This window comes from Nestor notabilis, unplaced genomic scaffold (assembly GCF_000696875.1).
Source record: "Nestor notabilis isolate BGI_N333 unplaced genomic scaffold, ASM69687v1 scaffold1396, whole genome shotgun sequence".
In the NCBI taxonomy this organism is placed as follows: Eukaryota; Metazoa; Chordata; class Aves; order Psittaciformes; family Psittacidae; genus Nestor; species Nestor notabilis.
The window spans coordinates 1-25,149 of NW_009931292.1; the positions used below are offsets into that span (position 1 = coordinate 1).

Here is a 25,149-nt window from a genome sequence, read left to right on the forward strand (position 1 = left end):
ATATATATATATATATATATTTATTATTGCAGGAACCACTTGGAATGAATGAGCCTCCACATTTGGTATGTTGACAATATATAACAGTCTCTAGTACTGAACTGTATTTAATAATTAAATACAGGTAATCTTGAATGTCTTACTTTGTTACTTCAAATGATATCTTAGTGTTACTGTCTTCATGCAGCAGACCGTTGATGGAGGAAACTGGTAGATGTATAACGGTTAAGTTTGCTAATGTTCTGCTGTTTGCTTTATTCCAAATCATACCCTTTAGTATTATGTCCTCATACATACAAGCAGTTCAAGTAGGTTTTGAGTGGCTTTGGATGGGTCTCTATTTTTTCATTCTCCTCTCCTTTCCTTCCTGTTTCTGGTAACTCACTATCACATGCATTTATCCTTCTCTTTGTGGCATATTTTCTTTCCATTATTTTGTATTGTATCTGGTTTGTCATTGTCTTGTTCATATAAGAGGTGAAGTAGAAAGTATAAACTGCAGAAAATTGAACTGCACTCTTCACACCTGCATATGCATCAACGGGGAAGTCGTGGGTTTTAGTTGTTTGCTGGTAGCTCTGCTTCTCATAGTCTCTCAAGCATGTTTAGCTACTCCTTAAGGAATAAGCACCGCTTACTCCATGCTTCCCGTTTCCTCACGGTAACATGTAACCTTAATTGAATACATCCTGGTTATAATCAGTCTGTGATAAATCTCTTTTATGATAGGTTCTGACAATTTCCCTGCAAGTTGTGTTTACCTTGGTGACAACTTACAAAAATAAAGCGGTCTCTATAATTCACTTTTAATCTCAAGAACAAGTTAGTTTAAGGTTTTACACTTCTAGTCCTTATCTTACAAGGTTATATATTCCATGTGATACCTTTCTAAAAAGCCTGCTCTAAGTGTTTGTGCTCATCACCAAGCGTGGTCTGTGTCTCCTGCAATGTTCTGTCCCAACAGAGCTCTCCTCCATATGGTTTCTCTTTTTTCTGTCCTGGAGTGTGCTGCTAGCATGGGTGATGATCTAAGTGGTTATATTGTTCTCTCTATGACATGCTTTTGATTAAGCAAATTTTTAAAACTTCATTTCAAGAAACATGACATCTTTTCAGACAAAAGAGGCTTTAGAGCTCAATGGTTCTCTTTCAGAAAACGTAAGGATTTTGTCATCTGGACACAATTTTGCTCTTTCTTGCTTGGATAGGTATAATAGCCGTAAGTGCGTGGGAAATACTTGCATTGTGTTACTTAGCAGGTGGACCACACCCTGCTTTTTCTTCAAGTATTCTAGTTCTACAATTTTATGATTAACCCAGGACTGCAGGAAACGTTTCCTGTCTGAAGACATAATTGGTGTATTATTTTAGTCTTAAACACTTATTTCCTGCCAGACCTATTCATGTGACATTTTGCGGCCAAATCCAAAGACTTGTAAGTACGTTCACAGTAAGGCCCTTGGTAAATGATACCACATAAAGTAACCGACTCAGAGGAGACTGGTGGGATCCACACAGTTGAAGATTATCTTTCCATCTTCAACTTTTCTATTTTTTTTTTCAGGATCTCCCAAAAACTATTCTTCGAATGCTTTAGTCCAGTGTTGCAGACCTTTTAAGATCAATTCAAACCTTTGAAGTTCCAATAAATTGTGCTTTACAGTCTTTATTTGCAGTAGTGTGTGAGGGGGGGAAAAAAGCAACCAACAACCCTCTGTGTGTATATGCACAGTCACCTTTAAATACTGGCATGTACTAGATAGCATTTTGTCTTTCATGTCCTCTAACAGTAGTCTTAACACCATGTGGAAAAAATACTATTCTGATTTATCACAATCCTGGTTTTCCCAAGATTCTGCCCTAAAGCTAGGGAAGGAAGAACATCATTCATATTGCTACAGTTCTTCTAGGAGGGGAATTATTTTGAGAACATTTAATTACATAGGATAAGTAAAGATCTTTTGGCTAAATATGAAGAGTTTTCCATTCAGAGTAAAATAAAAGTCTGTTAGGTTAGAACTTCAAATCATGGTGTGTATGATATGGCAAATCCTTAAGCATCCTAATGCTTAACCTTTGTATAAGCCGTATACTAGTTATTTTGAAGGATATACATTGTCCCACCTTTTATAAACATATTTCTGAGCTAAGGGAACTGTTGCCACTGTCTACAAGAGTGTGTCTTGTTTCACTTTTGCTTTTAGTTGCTTTTCAGAAATTGAAAAGCAGCTAAATTTTCTTTAATCTCGTGGTAACTCCCCTGACCTTTTCTTCCTGCCAGTCTCCCTAATAACCAAAGTACATATAAGAATGCCTGAAATGACCAACTCTAAAAAGCCATTTGTTTTATTTATTAAAAGTAAAACTTGGTTTTGCCCAGTAAGAACAAAGCCTCTTTCAATAGCAGCTGACTTGTACAGATAATTTAGGAGTGGGGATAATTGCTGTGATAACTCATACTGGTATTTTAACGTGCTGTCTGTTGACCTTTTAGGAAGCGAACTCTCATATAGTAATGTAAAATCCTGACAAAGTGGAGATAGCTGCAATTTGAGACTAATTCCCTACAGGTATTTAGAAAATGTGTAAACATGGTGCTTAGGGACATGGTTCAGGGGTGGACTCGGCATCGTTAGGTTTACAGTTGGACTAGATCTTAAGGGTCTTTTCCAGCCTAAATGATTTTATGATTCTATGCAGTGTTTTCACTGAGGAATCAGAACTTCACCCCAGCTTTTCTAAAATTAAAACCATCATTCGTTATTAGATGTATTCTGTATAGAAATGAGTTACAGGTCTTTCTAAAAGCCTTGTATAGTACATGGTCTATGAAGACAGTGTGTGTGTATATACATACGCACCTTTATAGAGCTTTGAGATAAGTGGGCAGAAAATACTACGTAATTACAGCTTAAATAGCTGCTTTCTGACATGGCAGTGCAATTATATTTACAGAAAAAACAGACTTTATTCATTATATTGTAGCTGATTTGTGTTCCCTAATTTGCAGTTACAGCATGCAAGGCCAGGTTAAGCCTTTCTTGTTCTTTCTAACAGGAAACATATTTACTTCTTTTAAAAACACAGACTGAGCTTTTCCATAAAATCATTTGGTGATATTTGTGTTTGGCCTTCTCGCTCTGTACTGGCAAAAGCATTTGATTTCTTTGGCAGGAAGCTAGGCCAATTTGGGGCATGAAGGGGGAAGTAGCTCTTGCAACAGCCATCGTGTTTTTCTTCCATTACAGAATACGAGCTGTTCTTTTGATGCAGTTAAATTTTTAATTCTTTTCCAGCCTCTCTTTCAGGCTTTAAAGTGAAATTCACTTCAGTTACACAGTGGCAGCCGAAAGGGTACAGAATTCTAGGTGAATTCTTTGCTATAGATCATAGGTTATATCATACTATTTTTTAATTTTATTTCCTTTATTCTTTTACTGCAACACTTTCAACCATGTTGCTTTGTTAGGCTGAATTGATCACATGTTACCAATGGGGTATGGTTCAGTGTGGCTTGAAGTTCTTCACCGCAATGTGTGAAAGCAGCTTAACTTCAGAAGTTCATGGTGCATCTGGAAGGCTGTACCCAGTTCTCCCAGAAATTCTCTTGCTAGTCTTAAATGAGAAACTATCTGTGATCACTGCAATCACAGAAGATTTCAAGGCACTTTGTCAACAGTAGCCCTTTATCTTTTGACCAACGCTTCCCCGTCCTGTTTTGAACACTAGATTGTTGGGCTGTAGCAAGAACTACCTGCAGTTCAGGGGTACTTTGGATGGAAGGTAACATCCTTCAGTCCTAGACTTCTCTTCTTCTCTGGGCCCTTGCTTGCTGCAGTTGAACTTATGCTTGATACCGCTGCATTAGTATCACTGGGAAGTATCCTGTACTGGGCCCAGAGATCATAAAACACTTGATTTTTCTCAAAATAAAGCAGCTGTAGAAACATAGAAGATGCCTTAAATGAGAATTCATTCTATTTATTGTATCTTTGTGAATTGAATGAGTACTTCTTGTTGTTCCCGCTCATTGCAGGGGAGTTGGACTAGATGATCTTTTGAAGGTCCATTCCAATCCAAACTATTTTATGATTGATTCTCTAAGAGCACAGCTATCTCTGTTTACATTAATGATAATGCATTTGTTTTCCTTCTAGTCATTGGTTTTGTTTTGTTTTGTTCTTGTAGCTCAAAGCTTTCAGTAATACACATTTCCAAGGAGCATGTATAGATTTCACAGCAGAAGTTTCTGATTTTACATCATTCATACCATGTTCTTTTAAGGTTCTTCGGGGATGGTAAGTCTTGTTTTACATGCCATCATTTTAAGTAATAGGAATTTTTTTTAAACATTACTAAATTTCAGACAGCTGCAAGTGCATAACACATGCCCATCATATTCCATCATGTCTTAAACCCTTTGTCTTGCAATGCATCTCAGTAACTGTTGTCCTGTCATTGCTTTGGTGCGTTTTCCTTTCCCTGTGGGAAGTTTGCACATTTACTGTAATTCTTTTTTAACTTCAGTTAGAATTTATTCCAGATTTTGAAAACTTGGTACAGTAGAAGTGTCTGCATTCCATTTGCGTCGTTTGACTCTGGAACTGAGATTTCTGTACCACATGATCGGATTTGCCTGTTGTGGTTGCTTTGTCCCATAGCCTTTCAAGTCACCTTACTTTTAAGCTTAACAAGAACAAACACATTTTTTTATTCTTACTTCCTTAGCAAATATTAAATCTTGAAAGAAACTTAATAAGCAGCTGGGGCAGCTGATCTCTTCTGTTATATTATTCTTGCAGTTGGCTCCTGTATTACCAAGGGGAAACCACTGACAATCACTGTGTGCTGGAAGAAGGCCTCTATGTTGACCTCAGTTCCTGCGGCTGCCCAACTGCTACAATCAAATCCCTCAAGCCTATTCAATATGTAAGGACTTTATTGCAAAAAAAAAAATAACCTTTTGGAACTCTTTTCCTAGTCAGATGTGTGAAGCAAGTGCTTGTGTTAAACAAAACTCTCTCTCAGGGAATAGAGTGATGTTTGTTTTCTTGGCTTACAGGACTTTTTGGGTTAGGAGCAAGCCAGGCTGCATGCATGCGTGTACGTGGTCACTTGTAGGGACATACATTTGAGTGTTCTGGCCTCAGAGTTGCTCTCTTTTGTCCAAGTTGCATTGGTTGGCATTTTCCTGACTGGTCTTGTGGTCAGTTGACCCTAGCTGGATGCCACGTGTCCAGCCAGCTCCTCTCACTCCCCCTTCTCAGCTGGACAAGGGAGAGAAAATACAACAGAAGGCTCATGGACTGAGATAAAGACAGGGAGAGGTCACTCACTAGTTACCATCATGGGCGAAACAGACTCTACTTGGTGAAAAATTCATTTATTATGAATCAGATCAAACTAGGGTAAGGAGAAGTAAGATGAAATCTTAAAAACACCTCCTTCTCACCCCTCCCTTCTTCCCAGGCTTAACTTTATTCCCAATTTTCTCTTCCCATGGGGTCACAGCCTCCTTCAGGCATTCCCGTGCTCTGGCGTGGGGTTCTCCATGGGCTACAGGTGGATATCTGCTCCACCATTAACCTCCATGGTCTGGTCCACAGGCTGCAGCAGAATCTCTGCTCCAGTGCCTGGAGCACCTTCTCCCCTCCTTCTTATTGACCCTCCTGTCTGCAGAGCTGTTTTCACTCACGTATTCTAACTCCTCTCTCCAGCTGCAATTGCGCCTGCCCAGCAACTTTTTCTCCTCCTTCATTGTGTTATCCCAGAGACACTACCACCATCTCTGATGGGCTTGGCCTCAGCCAGTGGCCAGTCTGTCTTGGAGCCAGCTGGCACTGACTCACTCCATCGGACATAGGGGAAGCTTCTGGCAGCCTCTCACAGAAGCCACCCCTGCAGCTCCCCTGCTACCAAAACCTTGCCATGCAAACCCAGTACAGGTCTTTATAATGCAGTTCAGTAGTCTTGTATGCAGTGAGACTATATACCACACCATCTAAGCATATGGGCCTTCTTTTATTAGGCCTACAGCCAAGGTTTGGTCTTAAGGTACACATAGAAGACATGAAAATTGAAATTACAAGGTAGCATACACTTGCCATAATGCTGTTTTATTTACTAACTGTTTTACAGAAATATAAAAAAGGTGTTGCCTCTTAATGGCATCTCAACATGGGTCAGTGAAGTGGTATAACATACCACTCATGTCACCTCTGAGCTGTGTGACACATCAGATAGTCCAGTCCAAAGCTCATGTGGCCATCCTCTCTCTTGGTGATTTCTCAGATACAGAACCAGTACTTACTACACATGCATATAGTCTTCATGTGACTTTCGGGTCAGGTTGGTTGTGCACAACTCGCAGTAAGGTGAAACATGAGGTCCTCTGTAGGCAGATGACCTCATAGGAGGTCCCATCCCACAGGAGATGGGACAGGAGTGCATTGTACTATCCAGTACAAGATAGATAGAGCCTTTTATGCATCCTGTTGTAATCCTGCACTCAGGACATGCCTCTGGAGTCTTGCTGTGATGTGCCTTTGGCCCATATCTTGGTATGCTCCTGTGCAAGAGCATCAAAGATAAGCTGGCCATAATGTTCTTGGTAAAAGATAAGCAAGTGGCTGCTCTTCCCACTCCTCTTTAGCACTAACCAACTTCTCCAAACCTCTTCCTCCTTCCCTGGTCTCAGAACACAAACACAGTCTATGCAAAGTGTGGCCTTTAATGTAACTCTTATGAAACTAGACTTTAAAAAGTTCTCAGTTTTCTTCAAGTGTTAATTCATTCTTTTCCATTTGTGAACAGATTTTAAAACCAAAACCAACCCACACACACAAAAACCCAACAAAACAAACACTGCAACCAAACAACAACAGCAAAACTACAAGCCCCACAAAAAACTCAAACACTAAAAGCCATGGGCTTTGAGAGCTGCTCTTTTCTCTAGGTTACATAGATACAGTGACTTCAGTGGAGCTATAGCTTTCCACGTGCTGGGAGCCTGGTTTTCAGGTTAAAGATCTCCTTTCCACATTAGGCTTTGAGGCTCTGTGAAGTCAGAGGGAATTTCTGATGTGAAATGGTGTCTCATTCAAATCCCCCAGCCTGTAACCTCACAGGGAAGTTACTATGCAGTTTGGTGTAGTAAGAAGCTACTGGCAGCTCTCGATTACCAAGGGCCTAGCCCTGAAGTGTGTTTGCAGGCTACGTCTGGGAAGCTTACACACATCTTCCTGTACTTCATGAGTGGCTTGCACCTCACAGTTCAGTTCTCTCTTGCAAATAGGAGCCCTTGTATTTCACAAAACCAAGGTGCTAAACAGTATAAAATGCTATTGAACCACACCTGTGTCACAAATAGAAATGCCCTCATCAGCTCTTAACACATTGTGTGTGCTGATCGCCTGGGACAGTGCTCAGAGGCGTTGTGTAGTACAGACGTGATGTTAAGCACGCAGCCCTAGGTTTGGTCAGTGGTCAGAAACAGCCATAGTTAATTCTGTGCATTGTCCACAGTGCACTGTTCTTGGAACAGAGCCCTTTTTATTACAAGATATTTTTGTTAGCACATTCAAGAGAACAGCAGACGTATTCCCAAGTGGAATTGTTGTATAGCTTTATTGAATTCAGTTGTGTCATCGGGTTCATTATTCAGCTTTAAATACCAGCCCAAGTTCAGACCTAAGGTGTGTATCTCAATAGCTTATGTGTGAGAGGAAGAATGTTTAACCCTGACACCAAGCCCTGAATGTGCATTGTCTCCTGCTTTCCTTTAAATGAGATGTATTTACTGTAAGTGTGACTGCTGGAAGGACTCTCATGCTGGGGGGGAGCCATGTGTTGCTTCAGTGTGTGAGGTTTCTGCATAACAGATGCTGACTAGAAGTAGAGGCCCATGTTTGGCACTGGCAGAAGGGAAACAAAATATGCTTTTAGGAGTACAAAGGACTCATAAGGCTTACTCATTACCAGCCTTTGAAGACAGTCCAAGTCTGTTGACTGGTGTAGGTGTGGTCCAGCTGTATCTGTTAGAAGTAGATTGTTTCAGCCAGTCCTTTGGGATAGGCAAACAAATCTGTTGGAGGAAATGGGGATGTGGGATCTGGATATTCCCTTCCTAATTTGCAAGTTTGTGGTGATAACTAACTATGTCTTAACTTGATACTGTACAGCTGAGTGAAGTGCCAACCCTGGTCCTCCTCAGGATACCTGTAAGAATATAGATGATTTGTGTGGGACTAACTCCAGGGTAGCTGTGAAACGTAGCAGTCAGCACAGGCCACTGACACATGTGGGGTGTGCAGCTTGGCTGGGCATCCGCACAGATTTCTGCATCCTACTCTGAATCAAGATGTCCTTTCTGTTCCAGGAACTAAAAGGAACATCCAGCTTTTTATTTTTTGCTATTGCCATACCTTCAGTGTAACTTTCTGAGTTTTCACTTCAAATCTGTAACAGCTTTGAGGGGCTTTTTGGATGTTGTCAGCTGCCGCAAGATTTCTGGACTCTCCAGTTTGGAATGAGAATTTGGGCATTAAAAGTACATATTCGTAGTACTCCATGGCATGGGTGTGCTTCTGTGAGCCAGTGAAGCAACACTGTAAGGTGGCAATGGGGTTTTTGTGACTGAGTTAAGAGTAATGGCTTAATGTCTATGAAACAGCTAACAACTTCTGTGAAGCCTTGACTTGCCTTGAAAACAGATCAACCAACTGAAGATAAGGAAAGGATTTGAGGGAATAGTTTGTTCTCTGGAAGGTGCAGCTTTGATGCAAGTGAAATATTTACAAACAAATATTACTTTAGTAAAGTAAACTTGAGGTTTTAGTTTAAAAATTGCCAGAAATGTAATTTACTTAAGAGCTTAATTACATCGCAAAATGGAAAATCTCTTTCTAAATGACTGAGTTGGCCCAAATAAATAGGAAAAAAAAACCAAACCAAAACTTCGGGCAGTGCAAAATGAATTTGGATAAGAAACATGCTCATATGAGCGATGGCCTGATTTCTTCACTGTGATGATAGTGTTTTAGGTTGGCTAGCTTTTGTTGTAACCTTTAGCTCTTGGAGGGATGCTTTCTGGGTTCTTTGCGGAAAAGTGAAGTTGTCATCATTTAAGCATGGCACACACATTCCCCCATTGCTCAAGAAATTCAAATTAACATGGTTTCACTTTGGTTATTTCTCCATTTATTACGCACTGGAGTCATAGAGGAATTAAGCACATCTTTGTAACTGATTTCCTCTACTGTTTGTTCAGGAAGAAGCAAAGCAGAAGTTGGGCAGGTTTGTAAGCAGAGTGGGGAAGGTGCTCCCTTATTCCTAGGAACCTCTTTCCTATCTTGGCTTATTCTCTGAGGTGTATAATACTTGAACTAAATCTTTAGGAGGCCTTACCTGTATATTTTTCCCGTGCTGGTCCATTTCGTTCAGAAATAGACTGGTTTGTCCTTCTGGGAGTGTTCAGGAAAAGCTATGGGTTAGTAAGAAGAAACAAAGCATATTTGTACCTTGATAATGAGAAAATCATGTCCTTTGGTTTTGGTATTCTGCAAGGGAAAATAGTGTTGTGATATCCATGTATTAATTGAATTGAGTAGCATTGTGTTACATGGCCCCTTCCCTTCTGAAAAGTGGAATGCTTCTGAAAAAACAGTGAGTCTTTTTCATATACTATTTCGAAAGTGAGAAAATAAGGTAAGTGCCTGTCACAGGAATGTCTGTCTTTAGGTGAACAGGTACTGACACACTTTGGAAGTCCACTTAACATTAAAAGGGTGCACATGTATTTAGTAGTGGTAGGAGGAGCACCAGAACGAATGTAAGTTGCCTCTCATTGTCTCCTTTCACCACAGAATCCCAAAGTACTCTTTAAGAAAAGCTTGTTGATGACATTTGCTGTTGTTGTTGTAATAACAGGCAAAAGCATAGCACGGGTTAAGGGTTGCTGCATTTGTTGCAGAAGTGCAGGTTTCCTTGCCTACATCAGCAAGGACTTGCCTTCTGTGTGCATGGATTCATGGAAAGGAAAGTGTGGGCCACTAACCTGGTGGCAGGAGAGTGGGTGAAGGCAGCTGGGCCACTCAGAGGGCCATGGTTGCTCATGGGGGCTCTTGTCCAGTGTTTGTTGCTTGAAGAGGTTAATATTTTGGGATAGAAACCCTTACAGGATGTTCTTTCAATGGGGAGTTCAGCTCTAGTGCTGCCTTTTCTCAGTCATGTTGTTTTGCCAAACTCCCTGTAATACACCATGTGACTTACATGGACGAGAGTATCCAGGGCTGTTGCAGTGAGCCATTATTTTTCCTTCTAAAAAGTTAACTTCAGCCCTAAAGTTAGACAAGTCTTACAGTTTCTAAAAACAAGAATGAGATCTGGGTTGTAGGTTGTACAACACCTTTGTTTTTAGTTCCTTTTTGTTTGTTTTCTTTATCTTTTCTTATGAGGCATTCCTTATTCTTGTTGTGATCAGTCGTGATGGTTCGTATATTTCTGCACTGATTATCTTTTCTAAGTTAAATACAGGTGTTAACTAATCTCCCCAGCATTCCTGTGAGGCAAGTAATGAAATCAGATACAGAATAGAATCCGTGTTTCCCAGGGCCAGGCAATGAGTCATTCTGTGTAGCTGGGACTGGACTGTGGGTGTTCCTGTCCTCCAGCACCGTGCTCCTCTTCCTCAGCCAGGCGTCCTTCCCACACTGAAGGGAGTAGCCAGGCGAGTGCAGCTTCAGTAAAGACAGTTGTAAGTGATGAGTTAGCCAAGACTGAAGATTTTTCCAGGGATGTTGTAACACAGCTGTGGAGGCTCCTCCAATTAAGCCTCTGGCAAATGCTGTTTGCAGAGGAGCAGGGACGCGAAATGTGGCTAGCTGGACTAGGGAAGTAATAATACCCCTGTACTGGGCACTGGTGAGGCTGCATCTCAAATCCTGTGTTCAGTTCTGGGCCCCTGACTTTAAGAGAGACATCGAGGTGCTGGAGCGGGGCCAGAGAAAGGCAAGGGAGCTGGTGCAGGGCCTGGAGCACAAGTGTGATGAGGAAGGGCTGAGGGACCGGGGGGGTTTAGTCTGGAGAAGAGAAGGCTCAGGGGGGACCTTATTGATCTCTGCAACTGCCTGAAAGGAGGTTGTAGTGAGGTGGGGTCGGTCTCTGCTCCCAAGGAACAAGTGATAGGATAAGAGGAAACAGCCTCAAGCTGTGCCAGTGGAGGTTTAGAGGGATATCGGGAACAATTCCTTCCCCAGAGGGCGCTCAGACATTGGAACAGGCCGCCCAGGGCAGGGCTGGAGTCACCATCCCTACAAGTGTTCACACACCATGTAGATTAGGCCCTCGGTGACATAGGTTAGTGGTGGGAAACGGTTGGACTTGATGATCTTTAAGGTCTTTTCCAACCTGGCTGATTCTTGCCATGGTTGGGCTACAGTCATGTCTTAGTGTGGCCCCGTGGATTTCTTTCTTTGGCTTTATTAGGCTTTCCCTTCAAAGTCTGCAAAATCTAAGTTTGCAAAAAACTGTATGAGGAAAAAATATGTTTTGAGGTGAACCTTGTGCAAAAGAGCTTGATTGATAATAATGAGAAATGGTAATAATGAGAATATGGTCATGAGAAATGACCCCTATGTTATCTGCAGCTAAAGCTATACTTGTTTTTATTAGAAGCCTATGTGCAAATTCACCCATGTACTTGATTTTCTGGCACCTCTTGGTGAGCTGCCTTGTGTCAGTATGCAATTGCTTTACCATGGGTCAAGTACCAAAGCCCTGCACTGCAAACAAAAGGCATTTGAAGGAAGTTCCTCTTGCACTGATCTTTGTTTAATATCAAACAGTTCAGGCTTGCATTGCATCTCTTTCTGAACTGGTAAAGTATAAAGTCCTATTCTGAATTGTGAAAAATTAGTGGTGTGTGGCTTGTCTGTTTAAAAAAGGCAGAAGTCATTGGGGGTAACATCTGAGCCGAGTTGAGCTTGGCAAGAGATTTCTAGTGTGTGTTTTCCATGGCTTGCTTTTCAGCCTCTGAAATCACACAGTGGAGAGGAAAAAAGCAAGCTATGCCACTTTCATCACATCATGTGCTGGATTAGCCACAGACTACCACACCTGCTAAGTAAAGAATATCACTGTATTTAACAGTTTACAAGGCTGCTTGTATCTTGAAATGCTTTGTAAATACAGCCTTCCTTAATCACTGGCTTCTTGAAGGTATTAAATCTCTTCAAGTTTCTCCCTGGACACTGGCATTCAAAACCAGGAGAAGCAAAACCTCTTGAAACTTCATTGATGTGGGTTTAAGCAAGACAGTTCCTTAATGCACAAAGATCAGGTTAAGTACTTCTGTAGTGCTTTGTCATTCTTGCAGTTGGCAAGCTTTCCCCAAAGGATGGCATTTCTAGTGTTTTCCTTGAAATAACTACGAAAGGAAGCAAAGGTAACCCTTATCTAGACATGGGAATGACTTGCCAGTCATGGGTGAATGTAGATGTCTTCAGCTCACCTCTCAAAATTGGAGACTGGGGTCCACCTAAAGCAACTGTTGTATTCTCTACCCCATTGCCCTTCTTCTGGCTCTCGGGGAGCCCTGTTCCTCCGTGGCCTGTCAGGATGGGGCCGTGGTGAAGAAAGCTGATCCCATCAGTCTCATGCTTATCTGTCAGTGATGATTCTTCAGCCTGAAATTGAGTGAAAGTGTACCTCAGCATTCTGTGAGGAAGGGTGGGAGCAAGATCCTCTGTAGTAAGTGTAACAGCATAGCCTCAGAACCTTGGGGTTTGCTGTTGGTAGTTTCCATGGAGCTATGAAAACAGAGAAAAAGGCCAGGCCAAGTCGCTGCTGCCAGCTGTTGGTGTAAAACGGTATATATAAAGTAAGTAATCAGCTCGTTGCTCTATATTTGGTTATGGAAATAGAAGAGCTTCAGCACTTGAGGCAGCAGCTTCACATCTGTGCCAAGGTCAGTGGACTCCTTCTGACGTCTCACTGGAAAGGTGGTCTGTGTCCTGGTGATGGTTTGTCTGTGTGTGTGTGTGTGTGTGTGTGTGTGTGTGTGTTGTAAGCACAATGTTTGCTGTGTACCGACAGGCTGAGAGCCTGAGCAACCAGAAGGGGCTTTCTCAGGTCTATTAAGTTCAAGCAGCCTCAACCACAGAAGAGCTAGAGTCACTTTAATTGACTCCACCAATTTGCTGTTCTGATTCTTGGCGTATAAATGGATATGCTGGATCAGATGACTTGTCCATCTAGTACAGCATCCCGTGTCTGTTAACATATTGAATATTGCAGCAGCAATATGAATTTTAGGCTTTGGGTAACAACTTCTAGCAACAACGGTGTCAAATGGTGTTTCCTGTGGTTACAAATGCACTTGTGACAATTGGACCTGTTCTGGACACGGCTTCTGGTCTCCACTCAGGCAAAAACCAGTGCTGAAGGAACAGGCTTTTGCAAACTGGTATGGGATGGTACTGCCTTGCTGAGCAAAGCAGCCTGAGAGGTAGCTGCCAGCACTAGGTCTGCTGGTCTGCATTTCAAAGTAAGCCTTTAGACACACACTGTAAATTGGACTCACCTCATCCAGCGGGTAGGAAGAACTGACATGCCAACATAAACAGATTGTGGGTTTTAATCTCCTTCTGTACTGTAACATAGTTTTTTTAGGAGTGCAGTGGGCTTTAAAAGTATCTCTGGGTGGATGATCCCAGGCTCTTTTAAATGTCTCAGCAAACTCCCTGTCCATGCAGTGTTGCATGACTTACATTGTCCCTGCACTGGTTGGCAGAGGTAAGCAGTTTCTCTGAGGCAGGATTTGAACAACTGGGTACATACCGAGTGCACCGAGTCAGTGACTGTAAATTAGGAAGTCCTGAATCACCACTGCGCTCTTCAGAGACACTGCACTACAGCACATGTGCCTCTTCAAGCATGAAAGTTAAGTTCTCTTCATTATGCAGTGCCTGTGTCAGCTTTAATTCAAGATATTGTTTCATTTGTCCCACCTGAGGCCATGTCTTCAGTGCAGAAGAAATCCTACGTTTTGCCTGGGCTGGCTATCTCAGAGTAACACCTCCAAAGAACAAGGTGACTTCCCTGGAGAGGTTCTAATTGAAGCAGTTATTCCGACCTGTTCCCTCTTCCTTTACACCCTGCATCAGGATATAAATTACAAATGCTTATGATTTTGGTTACGATACTTCCCTTATGGTTTTAGGTTAAAAATACTGGAAAACTCTAAAGTGTTCCTTGTGCTAAGGCGCAGACTTTATGTCTTTCAGTCTGTTCCCTCTGTGCTTTTCTGCTGATCTTAGAGCTGCACCACATTTGTGTGCAAACTGATCTTTTTATTTGCTTTCATAGGCAATCTCTCAACTGTGGAAAAGGACATTAAGGAAAAAATGTTTCAGTACTGCATGAGATTGAAGGGGTTACTAATTACTCTATTTCTTCAAGATTGCCAGAAGAAAAAAAGGAATGTCTCCTTAAAAACATTGAGAACTTTTTAGTTCTGATGTTTTTAACCTTTTCCAGTTTATAGATCCCTAAGACTTTTCCAGTGAACCACTACTAATTGAAGTCCATAGACAACAGACTTGTGATTTGCCTACTTCAGATGCAATCCACAGATTGCCCTGAAAACCACTGCTGTAACCTGTTCCATCGGTAAATAAACAAACTGGAGTTATGAAGAGGACCCAAGCCCCTCATCATACAAATCAGACCAAAAAGAGATTTTTCAAATGCAAACAGAGGCCTCTCTGCTTCTTGAAGCGACTCGCTGTGTCTGGCCTGTGTCAGCCAGGCACTTTGTTGACAAAGACACCCATAAGCAAGTGTGTTTCAGCTCTCTGTGCTTTGTTAGTGGATGTACATTTTCCTTTTCCTTACGTTACTGCTGAGGGAGCATGATCTAACCCAAAAGCATGTGAAAATGAAGCTGAAGTGGGCAAACGTGTGTGCATCACACACTTAATCACTGAAGTTAGACTATTCCTAGTTAAACTTTGCTTTTTTTCCTTTCTTTCCCTCCCAGGTTTTTGCTGAGCCCTCCATCAGTCTGTTTGCTCTGGAATGCTGCAAGGGCAGAGAACTGCACTTCACTGAACCAGTCAATTCTGTTTTGAATGAGGACCTTCATTTTTACACTCAGTCTGCGTGGGTGAGAAGTGGATTGTAAGTATGGAAGAACCATTCTTGTCTGTTTAGCACTACGGCTGCTAACAACCCAGCATGCATTTTCTCCTCATTACTGCTTTTTTTCATAGGACATGTTTTACATTCTAACTTCTATTTTGTTTCAATATAAAATCCTAAAATGTGGTTGAATGCTAGACCTACTTTTTGCATCAGGACTCAAAATGAACAAAAAACTGGGCAGAGTGTATTTCCCTCTGTAAGAATCATCCTTTTATCCTTATATGTCCTTTCATGCCTATACGGTAAGGAACAATGGAGCCTCTTCAAGCTAGGAATCAAAAGTGAGTACGTTTTGATTGCTGACTTACAAAGACAGGTGGAGTAAACGCAGAGTGCCATTATTAACTGGCTGTAAAACATCAGCTATAAACTGCAGTGATTTAAAGGACTGCAGAGATTCAGTGGAGCTTGACATGCTCATCAGCTGCCAAAGAGGCAGCAACTTCTGAGAGAAGCTCAGGGTGGATGTGACAGCTGGAACAGTAATTTGCTTCTGTTAATATTCTGACCCCCTCCATGAGTGTGAAGACACACCCAGGGTCTTCTGTGAAAACCATTTTATATCTGCAGAAGTGACCTTCTAAGCTCTTCCGCATTTCTCCCTTTCACCTTTTGGAGAAGCTCCCAAGTACTCTGTCTGGGCCAGGTTTTCAGCCTCCACACCCTCAGCAGCAACAAATAACTTGCAGAATCTCATCCTGTAACTGAGACTGACTGGAAACTGCTGTTCTTCCAGCGTGACACACGTTTCCTGTTTATTTAACCTTTTCCCCACCTTTCCCATATAGACAAGGCTGTAATTTTCTTGAGAGATCTTGTGGGATGACACAAAACCATGCAGAATTCAAACTAATTGGGCGAGTAATTAGTGTACGCTCTTCATGGCTTATGTGTATCTCTGTTGTGATTCTTACACTGAGTGTTTCAAATGCATGTAGTCTGTTACCACTAAGAAGCCAAAAAGCCTTCTAGGAATATCTGTGATAACACTGCTGAGGGCTCGTCTCAGCCCTTGCTGAAAATACAGGCAGAAAGGCATCATCTGCTGCTGTTGCCTTGAGGTGCCCCAGGTGAGAGTGGCAAGCAGCTGCTGTCTGAGGCTGAGAACAGCATACACACATTTCTCTTGATCTGTGCTTGTTTGGAGAAGGAAAGGCCTTCTCTGAGAGGAACACCTGACTTACTTCTGGTGCGAGCATGTCAGTGTTCATGCCTTTGTGGAGGTGTTACAGTCTAAAGTGTGTCCTGTTGGAGAACATCTCTTCATGAGCTTTCTCTGCCCTTTCCCCTTGCTCATGCAGTTGGCTGCAAAGGAAGGGTGATGGCCTTGGGACCACACAGTAGAAAAGCACTGAGAGGAAGCACAACAGTCAAGTCCTTTCTCCATCTTTCTTTGTTTCTGAGTATCCCAGACAGGTTCCTGCTTCCCTGACTCCAGGAAGGGCCAGGGCAGAACGGCTGGGCTTTTGAAGCTCTGTAGGAAACAGAGCTCCCCAGCCTGCCCCCATCCCTCATTGCAGCTAGGTAGCCTCAAGGTTGAGAGTGACAGATGATTGTATGAGGTCTGTGGAATGTCTGCAGAGGGTTTATTTGCCTTATCTGTGATGAAGAGTTCAGGAAGGCAGGTTTAGAGGGGTTTTTGGCTCCTTGCCCCAAAACCTACTATCGGCTTTAAACAAATGACAAAGGTTTAAGTAAATATACCTACACTGGCATCTTGCTGCCAGGTTTAGGTTCGAGGATCCTTCCTGAGCTCCTCAGTGAGGAACAGCCCAAGCCTGGACTCTGGCTCAGCAAAGGGGTCTGGGGGCTGAGGTAGTCCACGGTGTGGGAAAGATGGCACAGGGGAGGCTGCTGGTCAGCATCAGAGCCAAGATGAGCTTTGTCTGTGTCACTGAATGCTTGAAGCCCAGCCTGGCTTCATGTGGTTATTACTGTAAGTCTTTCTGCTCTCTTGTTTTCTACAAAGGTCTGCTTTGAAACTGCATTTCAAATGAGGTGTTCCAAAATACTCCAAGAACAACATTAACAGTGAATTCTCATTGACTTGACAATTGGCAAGAAAAAAGCCAGGAATGTGTTAGAAGTATAAGGAGCACACAGTGGTGGTCAGGCTGCTCTGAATACCTGGTAGTCAGGAGGTATGGGACTTAATTTGAAGAGAGAATGATACTAGCTCCTTATGAAGCAGTTCATGGTTGGCAACGTCAGCCACCCTGGAGCCCTGAGCAGGGCTGGCTGGCAGTTCCTCCACATTACATGCAATGGGGAAAAGTAAATTACAGGTGCTGAGAGCGCTGTGGATGTTTTCTCACTGGCTTAAAGAGTGCAGCCATCCCTCGTGTTCTTGGCAGCTGACCTGTAAAACAGGTAATGTGGGGAAACCAGTGTTTTCCTTGTGCTCAGATGAGTTAATGAGTGAAGCATTTAGGATTCACTGCCTGCACAACAATGTCCTATTGATACGAACAAAACCAATCTGTGATCCGGGGGCTGCCTTTGTAAGCAGCTACACAGTACTTACTGAGCAGATGCCTAGATAACAAGAGAGCTGTATTTGCTCATGCTTTAACTCCGTGTTAAAGGATTCAGTCATGTCCATGGCTCAGATATATTCACTACAGGAAAGTCTGTTACAGCATTGTATAGATTTTGGAGTATTTTGTATGTGTTTTCAGACAATAGCCATATAAATAGCTATAAAAAGCTTTAATTGTAAGAAAAGAAAACACCACACAAGATCCTCTCATAATTGAGACATACCACAAGGCAAAGATGGAAGTAGTGCATTCTGGTATGTGGCTTTCTATGTTCCAAATGCATCCCACTGAAACCTCAATTAGTTGCATCTGGGTTCATGCAGAGGTTCTTTTATTCATGAGAAAAAATTGGGGGGAATGGAGTTTGCAAGTTTAAGGCAGACAAACAGAAAACAGGTCTTAATTTAGACTGAAAATGGTTAAGCCACTGAAAGGGGTGGCATTTTGCAGCATGGCAGCAGAGGTTTGATAGTAGCACTACTGCAGAGAGGTTTGGTGGCTTTAAAGAGCACCATCCTGAACCCAAGCCTATAGTTCAGTTTTGCTATGGCTAACGTGTAGTCTTTCTTGTTCTGTTTCCTGTATCCAGGTGGATTGCATACGAGGGATGTAATTTTTTAGGAAAGCAGATTCTGCTGGAGCCCAGCGAGATTTCAAGCTGGAATGAACACACTGGCTGGAAAGTAATTGGCTCCCTTCGTCCTGTGAAGCAGGTACTGTAGGACTATATGAGAACAATTTTGGTTTTGGGCAGGGGTTAGTGCACAAGTATCAGCTCTACAACTAAGTATAATGGGGGGCATTGTACTCCTTAAATGAGGTCAAATGATGACAGCCCAGAGGACCTACTGGAAGATAACTGAAGCAGAAAATTCCTCTAGTGGCAGTTAGAGATCTATATTAGGCTCCAAAAGGGAAATAATTCGTGGTTCCTTTGGAGCCAAGTTTTGTTTTTCCTGAATGGCTCATTAGCATGTTCTGTAGCTGCTCTATTTTTACATTTTTGCCATATAACAATAATGAGAAAACCAATTCTGCATTGGCTTGATTCGTATTTAACATAAATGGAAGCAAGAACAGATTTTATTGTGCTGTAGCCTGGATTTCCAAAAGAAGCAAAGCTTATGCACTCCCACCAGGATTTCCCTCTCTGCCTTACCCCAAGTAATGCCAATTTCAGTCTCATTCAGAGATTCAGGTCTCAAAACCACACAGTTCTCAGGAGCTTTCTGAAAACTGGGTGGAGAAGCAAGACTTGAGATAAACGCCCCTCACTGAAGGAAGAGCAGGTACAATTCTGCCCCTTGGCCTTTCCAAGATGTCTCAGGATGCATCCAGCCCAGTCAAAGCATGTGTTGGTGCGTGCCCTGCCATGCAGCTGTGGGAGGACAGCATCCAGGTGGATGGGAAAAGGACAGGGAAGCACGGCAGGGAATGTGAGCAGTCGTTCCACTGGGAAAGTTTTAGTCTGCTCTGTTTCTCACCGGCAACTTGTTTCCACTTAGTGACAAATTCTGCTTTATTTTTAAACACTAGATTCAACTGGGGAAACACTGCAGTGAAGAGAAATAGCAGTCATTAGCACTAGTTATGCATTATCCATTACTTCCCACCCCCACCCCTGGCAACAAGTTTTTAGTCTAAGAAGTTGATGCCTCCCTGGAATTGGTAACTAGTGGAAGATGTCATTTTGGTTCTGGTTTTGCAAATAATAATGAAAATAATCTGTGCTGATCTTAAAACCAGAATTCTCTCTTCAGCCAGCAATCTGAAGAGCTTTTGTATTTGGTAGCATCCTTTTTCACACTGCAACAGTTACACAGACTGCTTCAGCCACTTTGCTAGACTCTGGCATTCAGGGTTTGTGATTGTTGCTTTGACTTTGGTTTAAATCCTACAGCTGAGGGCTTCCTGGAGTTTGCGCAGTCAGCTACCAGTGCCTGGCACTTCTGTGGGCATGTGGTCCTCTCTTGTGAGACTGGGGCAATGCTACAAACCTGTACTGCTTTGTATTTCTTCCTTCCATCTCCATTCCAAATCATAAAACTGGCCAAGTCTGCCAATTCAAGAGGTAGTGCAAGAAAAAGCAGAACATTTGAAACTTGTGCAAAGTGAGGTGCAGATTTTGCTCAGTGCCTTTGTAATATGATGCCTTCCTTGTACAGAATGCACTATACTAATGCACATGAGTTTATGGCTGCTTGGTGGAAGAGAGGCTTTATTGTCTGTACCTTAAGGTTTGTCTGAATATGAAAAAAGGAGATTCAGAAAAAAGCAGAAGAAAAACTATGCTTGAGTTGGGGTCCCCGCAGAGCTGTTCCTTCTAACTCACTGTCCTTTATTTGCACCAAAATCAGTGAGTAACAGAGCAAAAGCTTGAGCCCCACAAAATGTTATTTTTTGAGTAAACCAAGTAGACAGGGATGTCAAGGCACCACCCTGTTTTCTGTGCATATTCAGAAGCAATGGCGTAACCCTCTGCCATGTATTCCAGTTAGGGATGGAAGTTGTTGCATATGTGACTCAGTTTTGTGTCCTGAGAACAGAAAGCTTGTGGGGTACAGCCCATTTACTGGCCTTGGAATGAGTGAAATGTGCTGAACTAGATATTTACATATTGCAGGAATTAGTTCTGTAGACATAAATTCATTGTTTTAAAACAACTTATCTGCCATCGCTGCTTAGAGCTGTGTATCTGCATGTGAAAACACTGCTGCTTTAGCATGCACATTTGTTTCTGACAAAAAAAATTACTTTCTGAAACTGGAAATTACAAACTTTAGAACTAGTGTAAGATGGAGGCGAGGCATTCTAGCATCAACATCTTTAATTCCTGTCTTATAACTACCTACCTTCATGCTATTTCAGCCAGCAGTGTACCTCAGAGTGAAGAACCGAGCCCAAGGCAAGTACCTGACAGTGGCTGGAAGCTTGGCTGATATAAGAGCAACATCGGTGTGTGCGTCCCCATACAACGGCAAGAACACCCAGATCTGGCACTACTGTCGTGGACTCTTCAAATCCAAGGTGAGTCTCCAGATGCTGGAAGTGGGTGGGTTGTATCACTGGTGGCACTTTTGCCATCGCTTCTTGCTTATACTGTAAGCTAGTGTTAACAGCAGGATAGCTTTTGGCCTCTCCCAGGCATCTTAAAGCAAAACTATTACAACGTACATCCTCCTGCTATGTAGAGACAGATTTGATCTGTTCCCTTTGGCAAGTTGGACTGCTTTTCACATCTCTCTAACAGGACTAGTGTTCCTGGAAGTCAAAACCTGGTTTTGTCTGAAGTTGCAAGTTTATTACCTCTAAAGAGTTAATAATATGTGTAGGAAGTAAGTGATTTTGTATTGATGCTGCTCTTGCTAGTCTGTTATTAATATAAAAAGCTGATGATTTAACGTAAGAAAGACCTGAAGTAACAAAGACCACTTCCTTTGATCAAGTTGCTGGGTCAGTTGCTGTATAATCTGTTCCTAGCTGCTTGCCAGGCTTGGTACCAGCTGTAACAGGATCACCACAGTGTGTTCCATGCCTGAAACAGAAACAAGTCAGACACAAACCTGAGGCTTTTTAGCCTGGGTCTCATTTCTCTTCTCATTTCTTAGGCTAACAGTGCCTGTCTGGATGTCATTGGGGGCAGAGATGTGCCTGGGGCCAAAGTAGCTCTCTGGGCAGAACACGGGAAGGACCGGCAAAAGTGGAGACTCAATGAGGATGGAACCATCAGTTCGTACCTCAGTGAACAACTGGTGCTTGACATTAAAGGTATTTATAAGAGAAAACAATCAGCTCCATGCTCCAAGAGCATTTTTTGATTGAAGTTAATTGCTGTATTTCAGCTCTTTTTGCACTTAAATACTGAATCCTGTCGTTCCTGTTAGGTTTATGTCCAGTTGCTTGACAGGGGGACAAGAAACAACAGGGCAGGGGGAAACCTTACTCTTTAGATCCCAGAGTTACTATTTTACTTGAGGGAGGTCAGTAGTGCTCATGGCAAGAAATACAAGTTACAGAAGACAAAATGGTGAAGGAAAAGCAACCACAGAATAGATGTGCCTCAAAATGAGCAAAGTGCTCACTCTTTATCATTTCAGGTTTGCTAAAATTGTCATTGCTCAAGCCCCAGACCTTCTAATTGTCCATCATGGTAGAACTGCCTCATTGAAGAATGCCTGTTCCTCACACACACTTTGTTCAAGCCCTGCTGCTGGCACTCGGGTTTTATCCCTAGGGAGAGGTAGTTGGCCAGTGACTGCAGGAGCCAGTTATGAAGTTGGGGACTTTGTGGTGCTGTCTTCTCCAGTGAAAGGGCCAAGTAAATTAACTGATGGCCCTGAAGAGCTTACAGACCATTGTCCCAGCACATTCTGCAGGTGAAGTTACATCAGCCTTTTCAGTGCATGTCCCACTGGCTGTTACACATCTGACCTCTGCAGCTCAGCCTTGCCGATAACGAATTCCCAGTCCATGATGTTGAACTTCTAGAGCATTCCTGGCTTCCAGAACTACGGAGTTTAACCACCATTACTAATTCATAAATAGTTCCTACAAAGCCATTAAATGCAATCAGGTGATACTGATGGCAGCTCTTAAGAGTATCTGCAAGCTGTGCTGCCTAGGTTACAGCACAACACAGTGTTGAAGGCTGGGGTGATGAGATAGTGCGTGAGAGCTCTTGGGAACTTGTTTCTTTTAGTGGATTTCTATGTATGGTATAGTAATAAAATGCACTGTCATTTCTATACTACATGTATTCAAAGCAGAGAAACCTTATTTTAAGGACTTCTAAGTTTGTAGTTGAAATGGATCTGCTACACCAAATAATTGCACATCTACCTGTGAATCCATGTATTCCTTGTAGAGCAATATGTGCTGCGAAAATCCAGACATATAGCAGAGAGCTCAGTGTACTCTCTGTAGGGGTACTGCTTCTGTGCACAAAGGTACATTTGTGGTATGTTCTGCTTCCTGGCTAATGGAGCTTCTCAGGGGTGAAGCTGACTATTTCAAGGAGACAAACATACAGAGGCAGAGGGACAGAAACAACTCCCTATCTCATAGCATTTCTATTTTTCATCTGATTTGCCTACTTAGTCACACTTAAAGATTGATTATGCTTAGGCTTCTCTGAGTATTTCTTTTGACAATTTTGCCTTCATGCTTTTGTTCTGTTGTTTTAAGGAGGACATTATTATGACAAGAATCACATCATTATGAATCAGCCAATAGATGACAAACATTCACAAAAATGGGATATTGAAATATTGTGAGTAAAACCCACCACACAGATGGACCTTGTGTGTGCTATTAACACCTAGAGGGGAAAAAAAACCCAAACAACTACTGAAGTCACACACCACTGGAACCTTAAGCAGCAACTCCTTTCTGTGTTACTTCACACCAAGCACCAGCTCCTAAACCAACTGAATTTTGCACAAATCTGGAAGATGGGAGGTTGATATAATGTCTTTCTGCAGAGAAGCTGCACTTGTAGAGGCCACTCCTATGAGTTATTCTTTATCTGAAGTATTAGAAGTAAAAAGACTTAGACGTAAGTTTTGCAGGATGTGAACTGCAAGAGCTACTATGGGAAGGCCTCTTCAGAAATACTGTCTTTACCTTCCCCTCAAACTGATGGAAGCTCACTGAAGAATTGAATGCAGCTTGAAAGAGGTTGCATTGGACTTCCATGTCCCAGGTGAAACTTGAGGTTTCAAGCAATGCTGAAGCTAAAACCATGGCTCTTGCTAAAATGCAGTTTATTTTGTTCATAAAGACAACGCTGAACTTGGAATTACCAGCTCAGCATGTGAAATGAAGCAACAGAGAAAGTCTGACTTCCCCCCCCACCCCAATGTTACTGGTAGGTCTTTGTCTTCATTTGTTTTAGCAGTACCAAATTTCCAAGTTCAGGAACTGGTTTTGCTGACCCATGGCCTGTTTCCAACCACTGAAATTGTGAGTTATCATTGAAGATCACCTTCAACATGGAGCTGTATTTACATGTATCAGAAGAAACAGTCCTGGGCTGGGCTAGACTTCTACAAGGGCTAGCTGCATTTAGAGCAGTAATGATTTTTAAGTCTAGCCATATTTTGTTTTGCTGTATATAGATTAATTTAATATAATGTAATTTGGTCTTGAAACCACATCTTCCTTCAGAAAGTAATTCCTAGCAGGTATTTTCAAAGGTGCTAGCAGACTGCCTTTCAAAACTTGCTTATTGTTAGAAGAACAGCATAACTACATGTTCACAATACTGTGGCTCATCCACACCTCAGACATCTTAGCCCAGAGGATAAGGACTTGGACTACTGGTCCAGGCCTTGCCATGCTGGCCCTTCCCTCAACTTCAGCACTATGCAGCCAGCCTACGAGCTATCACTTGAGACAGACAGAGCCAAATACTTGACTGGAATGCAGCTGTTGCAGGCTTGAAAAGCATGTTCCTCACTCAACACAGGGGCAGAACTGCAGACAGCTGTAGAGCTGTGAACACCTGATATGGAAGAGAAGTCCTCTTGGATTACTGGTAACTTCATTTGATTTTGGTGCCACTAAATTAATTACTTCATTGAAATGGTAGTATGGTTTTTTTTTCCTATTTGTATGTTCAGGGTATGTATTTCTGTAACTATTTAAAGAGTTCAGGTTAGCTACAGACAGGTATTTTGGTTTCCAAAAGCTGTAACTCTTCCAGTTGTTCCTTCAAACAGGATTCATCCCCAAACCAACCAACCTACATAACCCTAAGTTTGCCACAGAAATAAACGATGTCTATTTTTGTATGAAATGGAGTTCTATATAGTACTATTTAAAAATAAAACCCTACTTGCACTTACTATTTTACATTCTAAAATAATCCTAAATCTGCTGTTTAAGTAACAGATTTTCAAATGTCTGTATATATTTTTTCCAACTACAGCACTTGTTCAGCCTTTTTTATGTAAGTCAGTGTATCAAGTGTTCTACATGTGACTAGCTCTCCATATGAAACTTTAAAAGCCTGTGTAAAAAGTTCTAGTCTTTTAGACCAAGGATGACTGACTAAATTCTCTTCTATGTGTCAGTGTTACATAGCAAAGTCAAAGCAGGCTTTTGTACTGAAGAGATCTTGAATGTAAAATGCTAAGCATGTATATTTTAATTGTATAAAACTTTTTTTAGGAGGAACATTTTGCTTGTTCGTTTCTTTTTAAACAAACACTAGTTTTTAGCAGGTGTCAAGTATGTTCCTGTAAAATAGTTCCTTTCAAATGGGCAGAAGAGGGATGAGTATATTGAATGCATGACTGTGACATTACATTGGAGGGTTGGAAATAGATGATCTTAAGGTCCTTTCTAACCCTTACCATTCTATGATACTAAATATTGATGTTCAATACCTGCAATACCTGTACTGCTC

At 42.0% G+C, this 25,149-nt stretch overlaps 1 protein-coding gene across 1 annotated transcript; it reads left to right on the top strand.

The window, feature by feature from the left end:
• Positions 1-37: 37 nt before the first annotated feature.
• CRYBG3 (beta-gamma crystallin domain containing 3) lies at positions 38-23,058 on the top strand. Its single transcript, XM_010015813.1, has 8 exons — positions 38-65; positions 4,189-4,298; positions 4,803-4,929; positions 15,038-15,177; positions 18,331-18,454; positions 20,610-20,768; positions 21,350-21,509; positions 22,926-23,058. Exons 1-8 carry the CDS (start codon positions 45-47, stop codon positions 23,012-23,014), a joined length of 930 nt encoding a protein of 309 aa, XP_010014115.1. The 5' UTR covers positions 38-44; the 3' UTR covers positions 23,015-23,058.
• The last annotated feature ends 2,091 nt before the right edge of the window (positions 23,059-25,149 follow it).